This window comes from Barbus barbus (genome assembly GCF_936440315.1).
Source record: "Barbus barbus genome assembly, chromosome: 3".
Taxonomy (NCBI): domain Eukaryota; kingdom Metazoa; phylum Chordata; class Actinopteri; order Cypriniformes; family Cyprinidae; genus Barbus; species Barbus barbus.
The window spans coordinates 15,612,141-15,635,532 of NC_136731.1; the positions used below are offsets into that span (position 1 = coordinate 15,612,141).

General features: G+C 36.9%; 1 protein-coding gene across 1 annotated transcript in view; it reads right to left on the reverse strand.

The window, feature by feature from the left end:
• LOC306846682 (BAR/IMD domain-containing adapter protein 2-like 1) overlaps nucleotides 1-22,192 on the reverse strand; it is a 57,203-nt gene extending 35,011 nt beyond the window's left edge. Inside the window, exons 1-5 of the mRNA XM_079380229.1 lie at nucleotides 21,900-22,192; nucleotides 18,521-18,596; nucleotides 17,431-17,517; nucleotides 4,805-4,866; nucleotides 498-569 (exon numbers count right to left, since the gene is read on the reverse strand). Coding sequence (XP_079236355.1) covers nucleotides 498-569; nucleotides 4,805-4,866; nucleotides 17,431-17,517; nucleotides 18,521-18,596; nucleotides 21,900-21,950 — 348 coding nt within the window. The 5' untranslated portion in view covers nucleotides 21,951-22,192. The remainder of the gene's footprint in view (nucleotides 1-497; nucleotides 570-4,804; nucleotides 4,867-17,430; nucleotides 17,518-18,520; nucleotides 18,597-21,899) is intronic.
• Nucleotides 22,193-23,392: the final 1,200 nt, after the last annotated feature.

Sequence of the window (23,392 nt, forward strand, 5' to 3'; positions counted from 1 at the left end):
TCGGGCCTGTTTTAGGTTTCTCCTTATTTTTATATTTTAGACATCCATTAATTAGTGATGAAAAACATCAGTCCTCACATTAGACGCCTTTCATCAATATTATAATGAATAATGAGTTTTTGACTTCCAGTCTTCAAAATTAAATAATTTTATCGGCACATCTGTTTTGAAAATGACCGATACCGATTATCATAAAAATGCTTAATATCGGTGCCAATAATCAGCCAGGCCGATAATCGGTCGACCCCTAATTATTACTCATGACCCTTCCAAATAAACCAATAACAGACCATTTCATTCTAGGAAGAAATCCTAGGGTTGTAAATGGACATGTAAAAACATTTCTGGAGAATGTTTGCCCTTACCTAAGCCACATACCTTCTATGTAGATATCAGAACAATTTAAAATATTTTATCAATGCATTCTATGGCACCTTTAATGTAGTATCTTCCCTATAAGCAGTTTTCGCATCAATAATGAACATGCAGCAGCTCACCGTCATGTATTTCACATCCATGTCAGTTTTCCTCTCCAACTCTCCAATAACCTCCCGATGAAACCGTCTGAGCTGTAGAGACAGAGAGAGAAAGAAAATGAAGAAAATAAAAAGATACAAACCCCACAAAATGAATGATAATGGTTTGGTGTGAAAGTGTGCTTGTGAGAGGCCTACATTGACAAATCACACATACAAGAACAGAAAACGACTGGGTGTTTACAGTTGTTGTATAAGCTAAAGTGCTTATAGAGGAGATGAGTCACAGAGAAACAGAGGGATACCCACACACCAACACACATTAACTAACCCAGCAACCTAATGCACGAAGGCGCTTACATCAACACCTCATCACGGCTACAAGTGCACCCACCTACCCCTCTCCTTCACTGATCTGTTTTACCCCTTTTTAACTGTGATCCCACACTCCCAGCGTTTGCCTACACTTCCTGACACGTCTTCATTAATGCATGGCTTCATTCAGAAAAATGCTTCATTTGTTACAGCCATCAAATGAGGAATCACTGTTGTGTTTTAGATGTGTCTGCCCTATATTCAAGATGACATTCTTGTTTCATCATTTCATAGATCTATAGGAGTATTTTTAGGTTCTGGGTACAATGCAGGCTAGCATAGTAGAAATGCACCTGTAAATGTCATAGTGTGTAAGGCTTCAATTAATCACAATCAGACAACCATCAGTATTAGACGATACATGTAACTATCTGTGCTGGGAGGACATTAGTATGAAACCAACTAATGATTTTGCCCCGTCTTAAAATTTCAAGCAGGGAAGAAAATGTCTGGGTTGAAAATGACAACAGATGTGCTTTTTGATGCATTTGAAAACAAAACATATTCAGATTTTGAATAAATGATGCACAAAGCAGCAGTGCAACATAAGAACGCACCCATCCCATTATAATCACTAAAGCCGTCACTGCAGATTTACAGTTTACACACAACAGTTTGAGTCCTGAGGTTCAGTGCTTACTGCGCAGACTTCTGGACTCACATGAATCGTCAAAATCAATCAATAAAGCTGACTAGACGAGATAAAGTATATACAGTCTTGTTTTAAATGGGTTTAGGTTTGTGAAGTAACTTGCTTACAGTGTGCAGTGTACTGAACGCAATAGTGGTTTACATTGGTCATATACAAATGAGTATCTCAGCTGGTCTTTTTCCATTCAGGTCAATTACTGTCATGGCAGAGCAACCATTTGAACAATCATACTAAGCGAGTTAGATTTTATAAACATGTTTAGAACAGCTACTTGAATTAACATTAGGGATAATGGCACAGGTGTCTGAATGTAATGAAAAATAGCAACGTTACAAACTTGACTATATCTTTATTATTATTATTAAGCTCACTTTGTAAAAGGCCTTTCAAATTCACAGCATTTTTATTTATTTAAAAAAAAAACAATATTTAGCTGCTTTTCATTACTCTGTTTTTGAATCTTCTGAAAAATTGCACTGGATAGACTAATTTTATAACACCTTTATTGTGCATTGGCATCCTTTTTGAACCTTTTGAAACCTTTGATGGAAAAGAATGACCAGCAAATTATTCAAAATGTATCCTTTTTTTTCATGGAAGAAGGTTTACATGATGGTGAGTAGGTGACAGAATCTTTTGGGGTAAACAAATATTGTTTTTATCATTTTTGCAATCACCCTGACTGAGATGTTCATTCAACCCTTATTCTGTTTGTGCCAGATAATTTTTTGAGCTTGTAAATTACAGCTGCAGTGGATGGACAAAAATGAGAGATTAATAAAAATGTCTTCATTTGTGTTATGAAGTTGAACAAAAGTATTTGGGTTTATATACAAAGGCTTTCAACAGTATCCATCTGCAGACCCCAGCAGTTTCAGAACAGGAAGTGAGGGGTGGAGTTATTGACAACGAGAGAGCACGGTGACATTAAGATTATAATCTTAATATGCTATCATATGTTTAATAATGATCATATATTACGTTAAGCATTTATCTGCTAAATACTTAATTTGTGCTTGGGTTTATTATCTTATATTGAAGCTTGAATTTGTTGTCATACTATAGCATAAAACTTTTTTCTGCGGATGTTTCAATTCATTTTTGGATGGCATGTTGTAAATGGGCCAATTGCGGTTTATTATTCATAAAAATAAACAGTTTGCTTTACTTTCCTTTCCTCTGTTATAGGCATTGTTTGAGAGTTAAGATTACCTTTTAGTTTAGCTATTTTAATCCCATTTGTTATCGAGATAATTGTGTGTGGCTTCATCTCTTGTAGAGACATATGGATTCAGAGCGATGACATTACCTGAGATGACCACATTTACCTACGGTTTATTCAAAGTGTACTTATTTTAGGCTATACTATACATTTTTGCAACCAGTTACTGGTGTGATTTTTTTTTGTTGCCATTTATAGGGAGAGCATTCTTATTTTTTGTTGTTTTCCAGTACATCTTGTCTTGGGACCACCCTTTGATTTTACATCTGTAAGTAGTTCAGTTAAAGTAATTGAACTTTATGGTGTTGTTGCAGTTGATATTTAAAGAGTTCTCTATGTTTTTGTCTTCCAGTGTGACATCATCCAATCATACGGAGACGGTGGACTCTTATTCTTCTGGAGAACTTTGGGGTTATCTCTGAAAGCTACTGGACATTTCCTCCAGCCCACCATTACATTTGCACCCCATTCTGACCAATTTGAAATTAACCAAGATACATGTCTATTACAGTGCAGAAACCCCACAAGAGGCCCTTCCAAGTGGATAACAGGCTATGCTTGTGAGGTACATCTCAAATCTATCTATCTATCTATCTATCTATCTATCTATCTATCTATCTATCATACATTTATAAGAAATATTAAAGGTTACATTTTCCTTTAATATTCTGTAAAGAAGGAGATCCCAGTAATCATACACATGACAGAAGTTGCGAAATGGCTCCATTGCAACAGACATCCGCTCAGGGGGGCAGTAGACGCTTTTCCTTATAATGGATGAAGAGGACAAGGAAAAGGCCCTCAACAATCTCCTGGAACAATCAGAAGCTCCCAGAGTGCCCTACATATTTCTTCTTGTGTTGGTGGGGGTTATTTTTGCAGGATTGTCATAACAAAATGGGCCTAAGAGGGAATTGTTCATTTGATACATTTTAATTTGAATTCATGTAAGATTGTCGTGGCAATATTGTGTACATTGTTACTTTTAAAATTATGCTGCTGTTTGTGTGCGTTTTATTGAAATATTTTAGTTTTCATATAGAAAAATGCATGATGCACGTGCTCTTGTGGAGTAAATGTTTATTTTGAATCTTGTGATTAAAGTATATTTCATATAAAATGCCCAGAAGTGTCAAACATTATTTTTAATATCACAAACAGGAAATAACTTGTATAATTCAATGAAACGAATAACCATATACAACTACATTACACAAGATTAATGTTTTTAAAATGCTTAAAATGTAACATTATAAAATGCATACATTAATAAAGTATGAGGTATTGTGTGTAATAAAAGCAAATTACCCCTTATAAACAGTAAGGTGGCGCTACTCTGTTAAGAACATAAGCTTCGCCCCTCATTTCCGGTTCAGAAACTGCTGGTGCTGCAATATATCTCAAGACTTTGGCTTTGGATAAATGATCACAAATTTCATTTTTGGGTGAACTATCCCTTGAAGGCATACTATATAGGCTAAATTAACTACTTAAAATTATGCTAGTATACTAAAACCATTTTAGACCTTACTGTTGTCAAACAAGTATAGATTCACAATATTGGGAATTACATTAGCCATCGTCCACAAAAAATAGAAAAAGTTAGGAATGGTACAACTAATTCTTTGTCAGGTATTTCAGGAATGCTCAAGGGTTATCAGGTTTGTGAAAATGATATCAGATTTGACTGAAGCGGTTTAAACACGACCTGTCTTCTGTTGTGTGTCCTGTTTTTGATTCACAGTTCAGCAGCTGCACCAGCAGGAACGGCCGTGTCATCATGTGGCGCTGGGATCAGGTGCATCAACAGGCATGTTCAAACCTGCTCTGATAAAAACACTACAATCTAACACACAGTAGGTGTGTCCGCTGTATTCCTCTACTCTTTCCTGTGGTTTACACTAATAAGACTGCCTGTGGGAGAGAGTCTATAAAGTTTATGGGAAATGGGATGTTTGATATGAGATTAAAATACAGATGGCGATCTCTTGCTTGGGTGTGTATGAATGTGCTTTCGGTCAGCCTAAGAATGTTTTTACAGCAAGAAACAGATAAACACACAGATAAAAAGACACTCACGTTCTCCTCCAGTTCTATGTTGACTTTCCGATGGACGTCTGAGATCTCCATCAGGACAACACCTAAGGACAGTAAAAAACACTTATCAGCCTCTCACACCAATACAAAAGGCTATTAACACGACCATTGTTTTTAATCTAATAATCCACAGAATTCCCCTGTCTAATAAACCACCACGGCCTTGTTTTCCAAGAACAGTCCTCCCTCAGAGCGGCTACTGTAATTAAAACACACTGTGCATGGATATTTCTCCCAGCATGCTCCTACCCGCTGTAATCAAATGGGGATTAAAATGCAAAACCTACGGCATAAATCAGAGCACTTTATATAAAGGATCCACCCACCACACACTTATTCAACACTTATTTGAGAGGCAATTCTCAAACATCCTTAAGAATTGCATCTGATTGCTGGACAGAGAGAAGGAGGGACAAACAGTGAATTCTTGCTCGAGTTAATTCTCTCTGACGTCTGAGAAGAGATTTTATCCCTTCCCTAGAGACTGATGCGTGTAGATGTGGAAGAAGAAAAGAGTTTTCCATAGAAATGATAATGCGATCTCTCTGACTCGCTCTGTCACTCGCTTCAGTTCTCTGTTCACATGACCTCTTGGGTCACTCTTCCTCAGTACCAAACACAACATGTTAACTAATGTATGCAGATTGAGAGGCAAAAACATAGTAAACAGAGAATGCAGTGAACCGAACTTGAAAATTTGACAAAATTAATGGTTATAGTCTTTAAATTGATCAGTCTTCACAAAACAAATGGAGAACTTTGGATTATACTGTGCATACCCTGAAGATTGGGATGCATCAATAATAAAACTCTGATAAGAGTAAAATAAAATAAAATTCTGATGACAAAACTGTCTGATAAGCTGATAAATACATACATGTTATGGCAGATTACCAATATTAAAGGAACAGTTCAAAAGTTGCTTTATGTATGTTTGTTGATCAATGTTTATATGCGAATAAAAGACTAAATTAAATCTGTTCATCATATAAAGCAATCCTGTCTCTTCGGAGGACTTGGATTTTTTTAAGATCTGTTCATGCAATTTTTTCAATACAAGGACAGAAAACAAAAAATATCCTATTTGTGTTTCAAAGATAAACAAACATCTGAGTTTGCAATGACAATGGGTCAATGATTACAAAAATAAATAAAATAAACTATATTATTTATTTATACTACTTTGTCAAATTAAATCATTTTAAATGCTACAAGTGATTTTTTTTTAAAATGCTTTAACATATTTGCTAAAAATGATAAGCATGAATAATTAAATATCTAATATCCACCAAAATTGTTATGCTAATCATAGTATGCATCATTCTGGCTTGTGGCCAATTTGAGGTCTGACAATAGTTGTCTTGAAAACTATTGTATTTTGCTGAGGGTGGCCATAGTGCTCTTGAGGAGGAATTTAGAAAGAGTTTCAACATACTGAGAGGTACTGGAGTGTAACATTAAAGCACACACAGCATGTCGTATTGCTAGAATTACTGATATGGATGTGCATTTCTAAACTCCTTTGATGTTTCTTTAAAAGAATCTACTAAAATATATCAAAGATAAAAAACCTACTCTATAAACCAGTGGTTAACCAATTAATGGATCATACTGATGTCAGCGGTCTCCACCAAAAGCTGCAGCTCCAGCCATGTGTAGGAACATGTAGTGCTAAACAGACCGTGTTGTGAAACTCAGCCTCTGAGAAAAATAGAAAGTCAAGGTGAGGCCATGTGAGTGAGACAAGGTGCGGGGGCAGGGATCCAGAACATGAAGCCAGCCTCGGCCCGAGTCACATGAGTCACAAGGCCACCTGAGAGCAGCAGGTGAGGGTTCCCTCCTCTGCCTCAGCTGACCCACTTTAACTTTATCTGCTCTCTGACCCTGATTCAGCCCGGATGTCTTATCAGCTCCACTCGAGACATGCAAGTTTGTTTGTGTGCCTGCGGCAATGCCATAAAAGAAAGACTAGACCAAGCAAAGTGGAAACCAACGTATCCGGAGCCATGTCTCTGGACGATTACTGGCCCAGTGTTAAGTGGACTGCTGTAAACAGTTCTCTGTGATTTTATTTCTCACTCATAAATACTATTAGTATTGTCCTTTAATAAAGAACAAATGCAATTTGAGGCTGAAGCCAAGGCCTGGCTTGGGCACTGAATCTGGCCTATGTTTTCTCATAATACCATGGCTCAATACAGTTGGATAATGCAACATTTACTTGTTACATGTCGTCGTCAGATTGGTTGAATTATACAAGATTGATCCACCTGGAAACAAAGATGTCGCGACGCCAAACCCTCTCATGTTAGAAGAAAGCCGTCGTGTTTACAACTGTGATTATGAACTGCCAAGGTTCCCAGGCCTTCAGCCGTCAGTCTGAAGGTCTGGCTACACGAGACTAGCGTTAGAGGGTCATTTTTATTTTAAATAAAAATAAGACAAGTTGACAATAGAAATAGAAATAGAGAGTGCAAGTGTTAGAGGGTCATATACACCAAAGTGTCCTAATAATTCAAAAGAAAGGTGCTTTAAACCAAATATTTATGAGACTTTTAATTAAGGATTTTGACTGCATTCACAGAAAGCCATTTCCAGCAATATTAAAAACAAAATCTTCTCACTTCTAGCGTAACTTTTTCCCAGGTCTGAACGTCATGGTTTTACAATCCACTTGTTGTGCCATAAGGATTACGGTTCTACTTGTTTCAATTGAGAATACTTCTAAGGTTTTAAAAACTCGCACACTTTGATTTTGGCATGGAGTTAAAAGTTAGTGAGTGCATACTAGCACCGTTTGTTGTTTGCATTTGGCATTTCGATAGAGCGTTTGGATCCGGAAACAGTGACGCATGATGTCAGACTTAAAAAGTGAATTCTATGGCATGTCTAGGGTTACACTGATCGTGGGAAATTCTCAAAAAATTATAAAAGATTAGTTGGCAAATGATACAACCTCTGCTCAGTATTACTGATTCATAAGGGCTAGAGCTTGTTGGTCAAGCCACCTGAATTTGACTGTGGTAGTAATTGAATATGAATGGCAGGTTGAGCGGTGATGATAGGGGTGATGCGTTTCCATCCACAGACTTTGATCACAGCAGCTGTAGGTGCCGCCCAGTCAGACACAGAAACTTCCACCGCTAAGAACAAAAGCTGCATGCAGACAATGACTGCAGAGACATAACAGCGACATGACCAGAGCTATACAGTCCAGAGTTTCTCTGTGATACAATAGATCATCCAAAGCTTCTGTATTATCAAAGACAACAACAGCAAACATTCCCGCTACAGTGAGCACCAAACAGAGAACCAGTGTGTCTGCAGCGAATCAAACCCCGCCATTTCTAGATGGATTTACATGAATGAGAACTGCTTATAGTAAGCAATGAGTACGGGGATAGCAGATCCCACGAGAGGAGAACTTGAGATGGATATAACAAAGCTATAAAGTCATAAGAGGCTGTGTGCTGCGGTGATTATTCCATGATTACAGGAAGCTGCTAGACTTAAAATAGCGTCAACAGCAATACTAAAAAAATTATTAATAGTACTGATCACAATAAACAATTCTTCCACACCTTTTAGTGTTTAACAGTAAAGCTCAATGACTTTTCAGTGCCTTATCCATTTCTGATAGCTAGATTTGAACAAATAATTTTAAAGACACTGTTGATGCAGATTTCCATATTGATGTATACATCTAAATTGACGTATGATTCTAAAATCTGAGCTTGCTATTTAAAAAAAACAAAAAAAAAACAAACCAACTGTTTCTATTCAAAAGTTATCTGGCACCAAATATAAGCAATCGGAGACTGGGTCTTAAAGAAATTGCATTTACAAATAAATAATAATAATAATAATAGAGATATATTTAATGAACACCCACACACATTTGATCTTCCATGGACTATATTTGATGAGCTCTGTGTATGTGTGTTGATCAACGTTGATATGTGGAAAAAGACTCCATTAAATCTCTTCATTATATAAAGTAATCGTGAAGACTTAAATTAAACCGTTTGATTCACATGTATCGCTCTACATTAAGTTTTTAAAGCAAGCATTCAAGCAAGTCAAAGTTTTGGAGGGACAAAAAACTAAAATCTCTCCGGTGTCATTAAAAATTCTTCAACTGTTTTATGGATTTGGAAGTTGGAATAACACAAAGGTGAGTACATTTTTATTTCTGGGTGAACGATCCCATTAAATATCCAGCTTTACTCTGGTCTCCTGTTGCTCCTGAAACTAGCAGGTCATGCTAGACAAACATAAAAAAAAAAAAAAAGTGTTTTTCATTCACATAAAATTAGGTTTAACTTAATTTATTCAGTTAACCAAAAAATGAGCATTAAATAAGCAATAATTCCCACACTCTCCAGCCTGAGGCTGATGTGACTGCTAATGTGGTGTATGTGTGTTGACTGCTGTCCTGTGGCCAGTCTCACTAAGCACAGTTCAAACAACACAGGAGACTAAAGGTCACCAGAACGTCCTGGCAAAAAGCTTCCTTTGTGGCAACAGTGCGGGAGGGTGAGTGCGTGTCAGGTACTGGCAGCCACTGCTGCTTTCAGTTACAAAAATCAAGCAAGAAGGGTGTGGACACCAGAGCACGTGACACCGTACAAAAGATAAATCAACGAGTATAAAAATGAACATCTATTCTTTTATGAAAGCTATACTTTAATTAAAATAGAAAAAATAGTTTAATTTAGTTCTGCATTTAATCGGTTTAATGACCTTTCACACAGCTCTTTGAAATACAACAGTTCATAGCGACCCCCATCCAGCGGCTCTTAAAAGGACAAAAAAAGCACCATATTGAAGTCTTGTTCTAAAGTCACACAAAAGACTTTTATGAGGAACAGACCCAAAATGGCAAGGAAAATCGTTCCTTCTGCTGCAGCTCACCAATGTTATTGTCCATTGCACATTTTCAAAGTGGTCTGCCCTTATTTAGCCAAGACACATCCGAATTTGACATCAATGATGTCAAATCTGTTGTGGTCCATTTCTGTGAACCTGAATGTGATTCAGAGCTCTAGTGATGACAGTCATGGTTATATGTAAAAGAGCGGTGTGAGGATTCTCCAGAAAGTCTCCGTTTGTGTTCCACTGGGAAATAAGACCATATGAGTTTAACGGCTTGAAGGTATGAGCATACAATGACTTTGGCTTGTGCTTGAACTAATCTTTTACCATAGAAGCTACAGGTATTTTACACAAAAGGTGGAAATATCAGTGTACTCAATCAGAGGGAAAGCAAACAAGCGGATTGGAGTAATAATGGAAGCAGGGAGTCTCAGAGCTACTTCATAACTTCCTGTCAGTCTGCAGTCTGGTTAAAAAGCAAAACCGGCACAAATAAAATGTGTCAAGAGCAGCCTGATCTCCTGGTTTAGAGACTCATGGCCTGATGCACAGTGATGATAAGCAGAGGATCGTATCACCCGAAACACAGAGGCTGATTTGCATCTCCCCTGGCTGTGGTTCACTCCTGCTTTGTTTGTGTGTTCCTCCCGAAGAAAAAAAAAAAAAAAAAAACCCAACATGACTCCAGGCATCAGGTGGGGTCAGCTGAACCTAAACACTCCTGACAAAGTGAAGAACTATTTGACCCACTATAAGCATTACCTAAAACAAACAAGAGAAAACCACGTCATGATGGTACTTCACCCTAATGGTGTCTGGTGGCATTAACACGCTATCTAAAGATGAAAATTAAGGATGAGATGAATGACGTTTATTCTGTGTGACCTTTTAAAACATACACGGTGTAAAAAAAAATAAAAAATAAATAAATAAATAAATAAAAAAAGGCAAGAGGTTGAGCTTGACATAACACTTGCATAGCTCAGTAAAAACAGTTTGGGCATTAATGGTGCATTAAATCCTTTGTGTCTTTATATGTTTGTTTTTCAAGCTCTAGGAGCATTTAGGATCTAAACAGTATGATCATAAAGCGCAGTGATATAAGGAAGGAGAAAGACTGCACAGGGTAATATCACAATTCCCCAGGCAGTTATTTTTGTGTACAGAAGCAGTCTGCGGAAATTCAGAGACATAGGAAAAAGAGCATACAAATTCACTTCTGTCATTCAAGCAAGTGCAATCTGCTTCCCACAAACATGGCTGGATCTTGTCAAAAGCCCAGACACAGGAAGAGGTGGGATTTTGGTTCAGATCCTTATGATATATGCATTAAGGCTGTAAGAAAAAATTACTTTGATAATCAATTAATGGGGGAATTTTTTTTTTAAATGTATGTAAAAGCATAATGTTATGCTGTACATTTTGCAAAAGGTTAAAAATTAAAATGTCATAAAGTACACTACTGTTCGAAAGTCAGTAAGATTTTATTTTTTGAAGGAAATAAATACCTTTGAGCAAGGATGCATTATATTGGTCAAAAATGCTTTAAATGAATTAAATTGGGACTTAAATGCATAAAAATGGCACTAAAGATATTTATATTAATAGGCATTTCTATTTTAAATAAATGCTGTTCATTTGAAAATTTAGCGTTTATCACAAATAAATTAGCCTACATTTTATAAATGCATTCAAACCGAACACATTATTTTAAAATTGTAAAAATATTTAGCGATGTTAAAGTTCTTGCTGTATTTTGAGCAAATAAGACTTCTATCAAAAAACATTAGAAAATCTTACTGACCCCAAATGTTTGAACAACAGTATAAAGGTTAAACTGGCAAAACTCAAATGCATTAACTCCAGGAAACACGTGCCTCATACCAACTATTAATTTAAGAGTGCAGAGTCCACCTTTTTTGTTGTTGTTCTGTAACCAGGTCGACAAGCACAATGGCACTCACCCACCCACTTAATCTGGATGACCCTGATCTGATCACAACATGACCTGTGTAAAAGCAGGACTCTTTATCCACTAAAGTGCACAGCAGATGAGCAGGAATGCTGCACATGTGCGTTCACACATTACTCAGCATTTCCACAGTACCAGCACACCTCCATGAGAACGCGAGCAGGTATTTGAATGATAATCCAGTGAACTCAAAAGTGTAATCTGATGCTCTGCTGTCAGCGAGGCGCTCTGCAAGTCGACACAGTCAAATGCCACGACAAAACAAGGTGCCTCCTGCAAACAGCGACAGTGGCGGGACGTCACACCTGTTGGGCTATAGGAGACATATAGGAGTCTGAAATCTAAACAGAGGAATCCTGTGTGTTGTCTTTGGTGGGACTGGTTAAGAATGAAAGCATCTCCGTCTCTCTGACACCTGACCTCGTGTCAATCTGTCCGTGACTCTCAAGACTATCCAATGTCAGCTCATCTGCCTAAAGGTGGCTCTAGTTTCAGCTCAGCCGAGCACTCAGAGCTCAAAAGGCTCCTCTCGTTGAGGAACACCGGTGGCGTGGAACGCGAGGCCTGCGTTTGGACGTTATCTGCCCAAACAGAGTTTTCGGCTCTCATCGTCTACAGATAGGGAGGCCTTTGTGTTAACAACCACTAAGGTCATGTCCAAATGTTACGGTCCTCAAAAGAAAAGGTCAAGAAAAGGTCGTCCATGCTTAAAAAAAAAAAAAAAAAAAAAAAAAAAAAAAAAAAAAAAAAAACACCAAACGAAGGCAAGAAAATCCATCACTTCTCACCCAGTTCACACTTGCATTTTCAGTGATCTGATCTCAAGTGGGCTACTGTTTCCACCTAGTATTTACATGTTTCAAATGTCTCCTGTGACCATTTGTGTAATCAGTTTTCATTATGACACTCGCATCTTATTTTATCATATTGTAAATCACAATTTTTTATAAATTTTTTGGCAGCACAAAGGAAAAATAGACAAAAGGAATTATTTAATTTTTATTTGCTTACATTTTTAAAGATTATTTAAATAGTCAAAATGTCAAATTAATTCTATTGCCACTTGTTTTAAATAATAAAGAATGATAAAAATAATTAAGTCACATTACAAAGATTATTTATCCTATTTACTCCTGACAGTAAAATAAGCCACTATAAACCTATATAAAGGCCCAGTCATGCAAAGAAAAAAAAGATATACCTTTACATAGATTTATAAAGCATTAATTAATTATTGAAGACATAATTTTAAAGTAAATGTATGTGTTGGCTTTATAAAGTCTATAAAAACTGCATTGTGTATTATAATATATAATTAGAACTACATAATTTTCCAGTGATAATAGCATGCGATATCAAAACTCTTACACAGAGCATGAACACAGATTACAGCAGAGATGTGATGTCAGTCAGGGACAAATATGCTTTGTCTGGCAGGTCACATCCTCTGCTCAACCCAGCTCAGATTACAATGATTAACATTGCTCAAAAAACAACTGCTGTTATTTAAAACAGTTGCAATGGAGATGCACACACCAATACTGTACACCATATGCAAATGATCTGTATGCATGGAACACATGAACACATGGTTGACTTCCTATATTTGCTAAACTGTGCAGTAAAAAAGGGGGCTTACTGTGTGCAATACTGTATCCCACAATGTAATGTACTTGACTTCACCTATCATTTCCAGCTTGATTAATGAACTCGAAATAATATCAGCTGTGATTTTATTTAATTTTATTCTCCTCGTGATCTGATTAGACTGCCAAGACAAAAATGTAATTGTATTTTTTTTAAAAAGCAGTCTCAGCTGAAATTGTAATAGTCTATATTGGGAAAGCAGATTTCACTGCCTTTATCCCTGCCAATATGCACTCAAAAATTCCTGCTCTAGTAATCGTGCATGACCTTGCAAAGTCAGCCTCCTAATTTACAGTGAAATAGGAGTTTTCGACTATCATTCTTCCAACTTAGAGAATCTGGTGGAATGATCTCACCGAGTCTATTATCTATTGTTTACATTTCCTGCCCTGGGATAAAGCTGCCCATACTGGTTTCCCACTGCCTAACTACTAGTAAAATGCAGATTCAAGACTGACAGCAGCTCAAGTTTTGGGCGTTTAATTGTTTATCATTTTTATCTTATTGTTTGAATTCCAGACTTATTTTATCTTATAGTTTAAATCATCAAGTGACGTGATAATATAATGCATGAATTCAAAATTTAAATGTCTAAAACAAGTTAATCAAAGTATGTAAAATGTACAGTGTTTCCCCTATACATTTTTCCAGCAGCGGTGCTGTTACCAAGCCGCTTGCGGGGGGTCCGAGGGCATGCACCCCCGGAAGATTTATTTTTTTTAATAACCCCTTAAACCATGACTTCTGGCAAGTTTTGTGGATAGAAATGCACATTGAGACATACAAACTTGACATACCATCAACAGAAGGCATGATTATTGCAGCACGTACCTTGAACTGGTCACAAACAAGATTAGGACAGGATTATTCATGTTTTTCTTTTGTGTTAATTTTCAGCTGTAAGGTAGAAATAGATAGTGGAAAAATGAAACGGCACAACCCAGAAAAAGATTATTTACAATTTATTGAAAATTTTATCCTAATGGCAAGGGCCACACCCAATCTGTGAGCACTTAATTTTTCTGGGCTTTTCATAGAAGATTCATATCATGTAGGGTGTCATATCAGGTGAGTTTTTATTGATCGGATGTTGGGTAATTTTTTTGTGAAAAAAGGTATGTACCAGGTATCTGCATGAAGAGATTTCAGTGTGCCTGTAGCTGTAGGTATACAGAAATCACGTCAATATGTCTTAATGAATGAATAATGGATCTGATTAAAATCACCGTATTCAGTGTGGAAAAGTCACGCTCACAGTTCACACTGGAGATTGGTATGCCACAGGATTTCACCCATCTGAAAAATGAATGGTATTTTCAATACCAGTGAAAATTCACGGTTTTCGGTACCAATTTCGCAGTTCGCTTTCTCCTTTCCACAAGCGCTTGCTCGCTCTCCCGTGGCGTCTGTCGTTGCTATGCAACCATGAACAGAGGAGCGCAAAACGAGAGTGCCGCGTCGCTTTCCGCGCACCCACATTTGAAATATTTGCATATGAACGTGAATGTGAACGGCCCCTTATGGCAACGTGACATTAGCCTAATCAAAAATAATTTCCATTTGTGGCTCTTTCCTCCTTTGTCAACAAGTGGATTCAGAGCCATCGCATTAGCAGCGCCGCCGGTCGCCATGTTTGTGTTTTTAGGCATGTAAGTGAATGACGTGAATGTCGTGATATTACTGATCATGTGAAGACTTTTCAGCGGCGCTACTTTTCCATTGTAGGGGAAACTAATTTTGTAATTTACAATCCGTCTCCATAAAGTATATATACACTTCTGTACTTTTTTTCTGAACACCTTGTAACATTAAAAAGAAAAACCTGTGGTCATCAGTCATTCTAATAGGGCTGCAATTAAAATCATTTTTGATAATGAATTAATTATTGATGAATCTATTCATTATCAACATAGACTACATGGATATGCTATAAATTGCGTGCAAATATGGTAAAAAAAAAATTTAATAAAAAAAATAATATTCTAAACCACAAAACAACTGATTGCTTACCATTTTTTAAAGAAGTCAAATTAAAGCTTAAAAAAGTAAAGACTAAAATGTTAATTGGTACGAGGCAGGAGGAACACATTCACACATATCTGAAAATAATTTTAGTATAAATTTTACTATTACTGCTCTATTAAAAATACCATTACTTGTGTTACATATGGAGGTCACTTTATTTTAAGGTTCAATTCTAGCTATAAACAAACGACTATGACTTTTTCCTCAAACTCCTAATTTGCTGCTTATCAATAGTTTGTAAGGTAGTTGGATGTAGAATATAGTCATGCAGAATATGTGCTTTAGAAGTACTAATAAACAGCCAATATGTAAATAATAGGCATACTAATAAGCAATTAGTTAACAGTGAGAATTGGTCCCTATACTAAAGTGTTACCAAATTTTAAACCTACATCAACTCGCTAACAAGAGATATATTTTATCGATTAGTTGTTGCAGCCTTACATCTTATAGTTTAATTGCATGGTTTACACCCTCTGTTGTACCAAGTCACCATACTCATATGTATAATATTTTTAAAATGACTGCATAATAAACCATAGTGACTTTAATGACATACCACTAAAGCTAAAGCAATAAATGTATTAAAAATTCAACCTCCTACAGATATTTGCTTGTCGCAGTGGTGGTTTTTTAAATATTTTTGCACCACAAGTGCCATTAATTACCTACACATGAAGTACCCCACTCAAACAAAGCTTTTTTGTTTTGGAAGCAGGCCATGTGTCAGTAATGTTGCATATTATATTATCTGAAATGTTAATACAGTTGCATTCAGTTGTTTCATACATTCAATAGATTCCATTTCAAAGACAATTTTTCAAAAAGCAGAAAGACAAACAGGTTCTCAATATGTGATTTGAACCCTGAGTTCTCAAACATGACGCGATTGAATAAACGCAATATATCCACCATTATTATGGTCCGGCAGATACAATGCTGTGTCAACAAACAGCTCAAAGTCGATTGTTTCAAACATGCTGAACGGAACATGAAACCAAAACGTGATTTAAGGCCACATAACATCCGTTATGGCACATTCCTGCACATTATTGCAACGTCAGATTATGGCCCATGTTATCTTAAATATGATAGAGGAAATGGTGATAAAGAAAGATTACAAGTCAACGTGTTTATCAGTATTCAGTACTAATGACAACTAAATGAACTTAAGTGATTGCTACACTGTTTTTTGTGAACTCCATAACAAAGACATGATATATTCCTCCTTAAAAGGTAGGGCAGGTGATTTCAGAGAGGCTAAACATAAGATCCCACCCTCCCTGCAAAATCACTCACCAAAGCCACGCCTCCTCCAAAACACATGAACGCGAGTTAACCAGAGGCTAACCAGCGACACGATGAGAGACGGTGTTGGTGGAGGAATGATGCAACGCTGTCAGATTACCTCATGTCTCATTCACCGCTGAGAAAACATTACAAAACAAAGCGCATATGACAATAATAACACCTTTCATTCTTGCTCGTCTGAAATAGCGTAATGGACTGCTCTGATATCATGTCTGTGTGAACCAGGTGCACAGAAGTATGCAAATACATACATTGACAGGCAGGCAGGACAGCCTATCGTAGTCCTTGGACCGAGGGATATGACTGGATGAACATTTTATGGTCCTACACCTTCCACATTCGATAGAAATACGCATAAATACATTAACTCAACTCAACTTTTATTTATAAAGCACTTTCAAAGCCATTAGAATGGACCAAAGTGCTGTCCATAAGTAGGCTAATCAATAACTCTAAAATACATACAGACATTAAGTTACATTAAAACAAGACACAAAGGAATCAAACAACAAATAACTCACAGTTCTCAGACCTAATCAAATGCCAAAGGCTTGATTAAATAAATAAGTCTTCAATTCCTTTTAGACCACTAAACTCAGTAATTGCTATCGGGATGTGAAGATACTTTCAACCAGCATAGCAAAAAAATGTTTTTGAACCAAATCACCAACCCTGCCTTTAACATAGTCTATCTCTAGAAACGACAAATGGAACTGTAGGAAGAGTAAATGGAAAAGTGCTCATGCGGTTCTTAATAAAAGAATTAGCCATGACTCACCCAGTTCCCTGGACACTGGAGATACGGCTGCGGTCTCCCCGATCTTAGATACAGCATCAAAGTACTGCTTCCCAGCCAGAACCATGGCTGCAAAACAAGGATAAAAATACATGTTATTTTACTAAGGTGAAATCGTGCAAGATATTTGATTCACTTTCGATGTTCACACAACATGCCACACATTCACTAGGTTTTCTAGTGTTAGTATACTGTATTGTCACTAATAATATAATGACCGTCTCTGCTTGGCTTAACAACAGAAATGTTAACTCTTGTGTTTATCAAAAAAGGTTTTCTAATGTCTTCCAAATGCTTTTGAGTATAATATTATGATTATTTCATTCCATCAGTCTGCTACTCAGAGGGCAAATTCGACAAACCTCTTCAGTCAGTCCAGGAAGAACAAGCTTTATAAGAGGTGTTGAGTTTAGTCTGAGTTTGGCTATTACAGTTCATCTTGCCCTCTTTCTAAAGCAGCAATCCATTTGTTCAAGATGTGATGAAACCTACCCTTTGTTCAGAAGACCTACTTTTTCTAGACTGACATGTACCCATGTAAGAAATCTGAGGAAATGGTTACATGGGAGTGAGGGATGTTACAAACCGAAAAAAAGTGAACTCAATGCTCCATCCTGCTCTCCATAATTCATCAGGATGTCATATTGCATGTGTAAATCGTTAAGTCTACTTGTTTAGATTGTAATTTGACTGCCATTACAAAGTTAAGTCGGACTGATGTTTATCTAACCAGAAAAACAGGAGATGTTGATACTGGTTGTGTCATTATTTCCTACACGTAATTGTAATAAATATTTGAAACTGATTTGACAAATTAATCTGGAGCTCATCACACCCCATTAAGCAAGTGCCATTAAAAACCCAGTATTTATCATCAACCACTCATAAAAACAGATTATAGGGACTCGCAAATACCAAATGCTTCATAAAGCAATGCAGCCTTAAAATCAACAATGGCTAAAAATGTATAATAATGCTATATGAAAGTTATTAAAACTTTTTTTTTTTAAATGCCATTATGTGCTTTGTTATACTTGTTCTAATAGTAAGGATATGAAAAGGTGAGGCTTACCTGAAACCGCTTTCTCGTAGCTCTTTCCCAGGTTTATGAGGTTACGCAACCCAGGGTTGAATTGTTCCATAACATTCTGAGAAGACGGATTTCAAACAGAGGAAATGGTTAAAATGTTGGCATGAGCAATCATGATGTAATCAGTCGCAATCATAACATTGTTTGGACTGAGACAGTTCTGTTCATGAAACAACCTCTTCAGTGCCATTTTAAAGTGTCTCTGGTTTATTGTACTGTGCATGCAACCAGGGTTACATCAAAAGGGGCCTGACTTACCGGATTTCAAAGTGTACAACGCTTCCGCTTCAGGCCATAACAACATATTCAAGCATGGTTTTGTAATTCTAGGTGATGAATATGGAGATGTGATATCTACCCAACCCTAAAGTGACCCGAAAAACTACAAACTGTTGGGTTCCAACCTGGTTCAGGTCCAAATTTCATGGATAATTGCTGGTAAATCGTTTTAAAATCAACGGAACTGATTTTGTCCAAGTGCACACGCACACAGAACAAGATGTTAGACCAGTTTCGGGATGTGCCTTAAATATTAAAAATGTTCTATTAAACATGTTATTTACTATTTCCCCAAAGTAACCATTTTATATATTTTATAAAATATTCCATATGTAAACAGAGACATGACAAGAGAAAGAGATGGTCCATTTCTTTAAAATACCAAGAAAGAAAGAGAGAAAGAAAGAAAGAGAGAAAGAAGGAAAGACCTAACATTCAATACAGCGGCTGTTAAGGCCGTTCACGCCAAGAACGATAACTATAAAGATAACGATAAAGATATAGTTCTAAAAATCTTTCTCAATATTAAAGAATAGCAGCGTCCACACCACAGCTATAACGATAAAGGCACAGAGAAACAATATCATTGGAATCACTTATGTTTTTTTATTTAATTTTATATATTTTTTATTTGCTATTTACCAAACACTAAAACCAAAATTAAAGTTAATTTAGCCAAAAACTGAAAGTAAAATATTGGTAAATAAACTTGGGTAATTGTTCAGAGATCTCAAACCAGGAATAAAAAATAAATAAAAAAGCCTCTAGATATTTCAGCCAAACTAATTTTGCCTCATTGAAGCATTAATTAAACGTCACAAATTTAGTCAGTGAAACCCTCCAAACTATTTTGACTGAGATTAATTTAATTTATTATTAGTTCTTTATCTTTATTTATTCTTGCCGTTTTGGCTGAATATTTCTTTGTTGATAAACTTTTGGTGCATCACCAGTATATTATAAACCACTTTTTTTGTAGCAATGTTGCTTCTTAGATTACTCTTGAATGCACATTAGTTAGATCAATGTGTGTAATAAGACTTACAGAAGCAATTTGTAGGCAGAATGTTTTGGTGATTTGACATTGGAATGTAATTCTTTGCACATGGGAGTTGTACTTAGAAAATAGCTGCCTGGGGCCATTACCAAGATGGCCGCCTAAAAGTAACAGTAATGTCTTACTAATAGTATTATACACCCAATATGCCAATAATGAGTTAATTCCAATGGCAATTTATACATATATATTCACAGATATCTTTACTTGTGGGCAGCACTCTTTCAATATGGGTCTGTTTGGATTTGAGCCAGTCATCTGCATAACCTGTAAGAAACCTTTAAGAAGAAATATCCATTCATGAGTTGATCCACTCGACTCTTCCAGGACACTTTCTGTAGATGTTCTCACAGGTTGCACATCTCAGGGGTAGAGGTGCTGTGCCTGTTTCTCCTCTCTGTCAGGACCCAATAAGATCTTGAATTGAAATTAATATGCACGCCTCTCAGTGTTAGTACTGAGAGACAGTCATGCGAATGACAAAGTCTGGGAGAATCAAGTTCGAACTCGAGTGGAGAACTACAGGAAACTCTACTGCTTTTCACAACAAGATCAGTTACTGAGCAACAACACCATGCGTTTTAAGAGTTGCCAGCACTGCATCAGTTCCTGGTTTCTTCGAAGGATAAAGTAGGCAGAGATTTGAATGAGTCACCAGTGAACACTTGGGCTTGGTCATATTTACTGAACTTCAAACTCCCTGAGATGTATCGAACCGCCTGAGACTGTATGACAGAAGGCACAGCTGATATTATACTGGAAGGATGCACTCATGGACAGATATGACGTGTGGGAGCAGTCACTGATAATAAAACTCCTCCCAATCCAAGCATTCATTCAGTGGCACAGTTATACTGTAAAATTAGTGGACCTCAAACTAACTGTAATGTCTGTCATACTGTTAAAAAGAAAGAAACAGAATATCTTTCAGCTTATGAGACTTCTTTTGCCCTAAATACTAAGAACTACTTAAAAATTAATCTAATAAAAATCCATGTTAGTTCAAAAGAACTCCCTCTAATGTTGCCCCGACTAGTCAAAAACAGTTGTCTGAACCAAGAATTTCAGACTGCATAACAATTCTCATGTTAAGGGTGCGTGAGTTCCCAGAATGCACTGCACAGCATCATGAATACAGTATGCATGTTACTGTTAGAGGTCTGTTTGCCGACTTTTGATGTTTTGACATTATTTTTAGTTATTCGCTGTGATGTTAAAAGCTCTTTTTACATCTGTTGATTCACTATTCTTGAGTACTGTTTGTCAAGTGTTGGGGTCTGTCCACCTTTTAAAACTATTTCCCTGAAATCCTTGCACTGGATTCACTTCACATGTTAAATGTCCATTAAAAAACAACATAGCTAACACAATTATCCATTTATCTGTACTAACTAAAAATGTGCTTAACACGAAAAATGTAGTTTAGTTGCCTTAATAGTTAATTTGCTGGCTGAATATTGCATTTAGTAAACAAACAAATTCAAATTGACAAAGAAATGTTACAATTATTAAGTCAATAGTTGAGAACTTTTAAATTTCTTTTTCTACAATGTGGGATCTATGTCTCTATAAGGAAAAAGTTACTTAATATCAGTAAACCACCAAAAATGTCAAGAACAAGCCCAGGTCAAAGAGAGAGAGAGTATACTTGTGTGTTTCTGAATCTGGGATTCATATCTGACTCATCTGGGTGTGTCAATAAATCAAAAGCCCCATTTGTGCTCGTAAAGACCCTCCTGTGGCTCAAAGACAACCCGAAATTTGAATAACTTGAAGAGAATCGTGTCCGTCTTTTTCAACTTTACCAGCTTAAATATAAAGTGGCCTTTTCTATGAAATAGCCTACAGCTTGAGCGAAAGTTTCCTGACCAGGTTAAAAGTTTCCTGACCAGCAAAATTACCGGCTCAATCCAGAAATCTTTTAAAACGGTCAACCTGTGCTTCTTCACGGGATGGATAGCCACTGTAGTCTCAACAGGTGAATAATACTCGCGTTTTCTCGTGAGTAAGTGTGGTTTCTCTCACCTTGTAAGTGCTCTCGGTCAGTTTATTCACCTCGTCCGGATCGCGCGACATTCCTCTGCCCCTCTCGCGCACTCGGATGTCGTTAATTCGGATCGACAAAAACTCCCAAATAACCCAGGCAGGACAGCACGCTTATCGCCTCCCTCAAGTCCTCATAGCAAGACGGCCGTCTGTAGAGCCGTGTTATAGATTTCCAAAGGAAAGTGACCGCAGTATGCTCAATAACGGGCCGCTGGAGTTGAGCTGAGAGAGGCTTTGCTTCAAACTTATCAGCGAGCGCGTGAACGCGAGTCTGCGTCAGGGGCGGGGAAGATAAGGTGAGCCGCGCGACGTGCTGACAGGTGCACTGAAACAAGATAAATACTGCCATCTGCCGATCATGGTCCTTACTGCAGACATTTGGACATCTTGGACACACAACTTTTCTCTTAAAAAGTAAATATTATTTATTTTTCAGACTTTGTAGTACAAATATTTCTTGAGAATCTGTTCATGTTATCTTCATTACCGCTTTCATCTGTGGGCTGCACATTTCTCCTACGAGAGTGTGTATTTAAAGTGCAAGCAAACACCTTTCTTAAGCAGTTTATAAATTATACTGTTTTTATAATAATATTATTTACATCTGTTTGATTTTATGTGTTTTAAATGTATTTATTATTGGACTGGGTACACACATATATACTATATATACTGTATATGCATACAGTTGTGGAGACTGCTTTGGGTCAATCTGGAGACAACAGCTGATAAAATCCCAGCATTCTGTGTAGAAAGAAGAGAGAGATGTCTGATTATTACCTTAAACTTCACACTTTTGATCGACTGTCAAATTATCAAAATGACCTCCTTTTCAAAAGGATGTCTTTAATTAAGCCACTAGTCTCAAATGTAGCTTTTTCTGCCTGGTTTCTAATCGCTGAAATTAAGATCTCACCTTGTGACAAGTTATCTTTGGTCCAGATTTTATCATTGATCTCCCGCAGATCTCGTCTCTTTGGTAATTTACAGAAGAATATTACAAACAAGAGTATCCTGTGTGACCACACCATCGCTGGTTTCCCATGGTACTTGCTGGTGAACAGATACTCAGGAGGGCAGTACTCTTCTGTGCCTAGAGGAAAGAGATTTTTAACACATTAACACATCATTTTAACTTGATATCCATTATTATGGATGAAATTATTTGATGCTATTTGATTCACAACAGTGGATCCCATTTCATGATTCTTCACCAGTTTGAGACCCACGTTACAACTTTGAGGGACCAGACATATCAGCAAAGGACGTGTAACCCACGTTGGTAAAGATTTCACCGCATCCGAAGTCAATCAATTTGACTTCAAGGGTATCCGGGTTAATCATCAAGTTTTCCAGCTTGATATCTCTGTGGAACACTCCGGGTTGGCAGCACTTTTGAGCTGCAAGTGTTGCCTGGCGCATGATAACCCGTGACACATCCTCTTCAATGGTGCCCTTGTAGCACTTTAGAA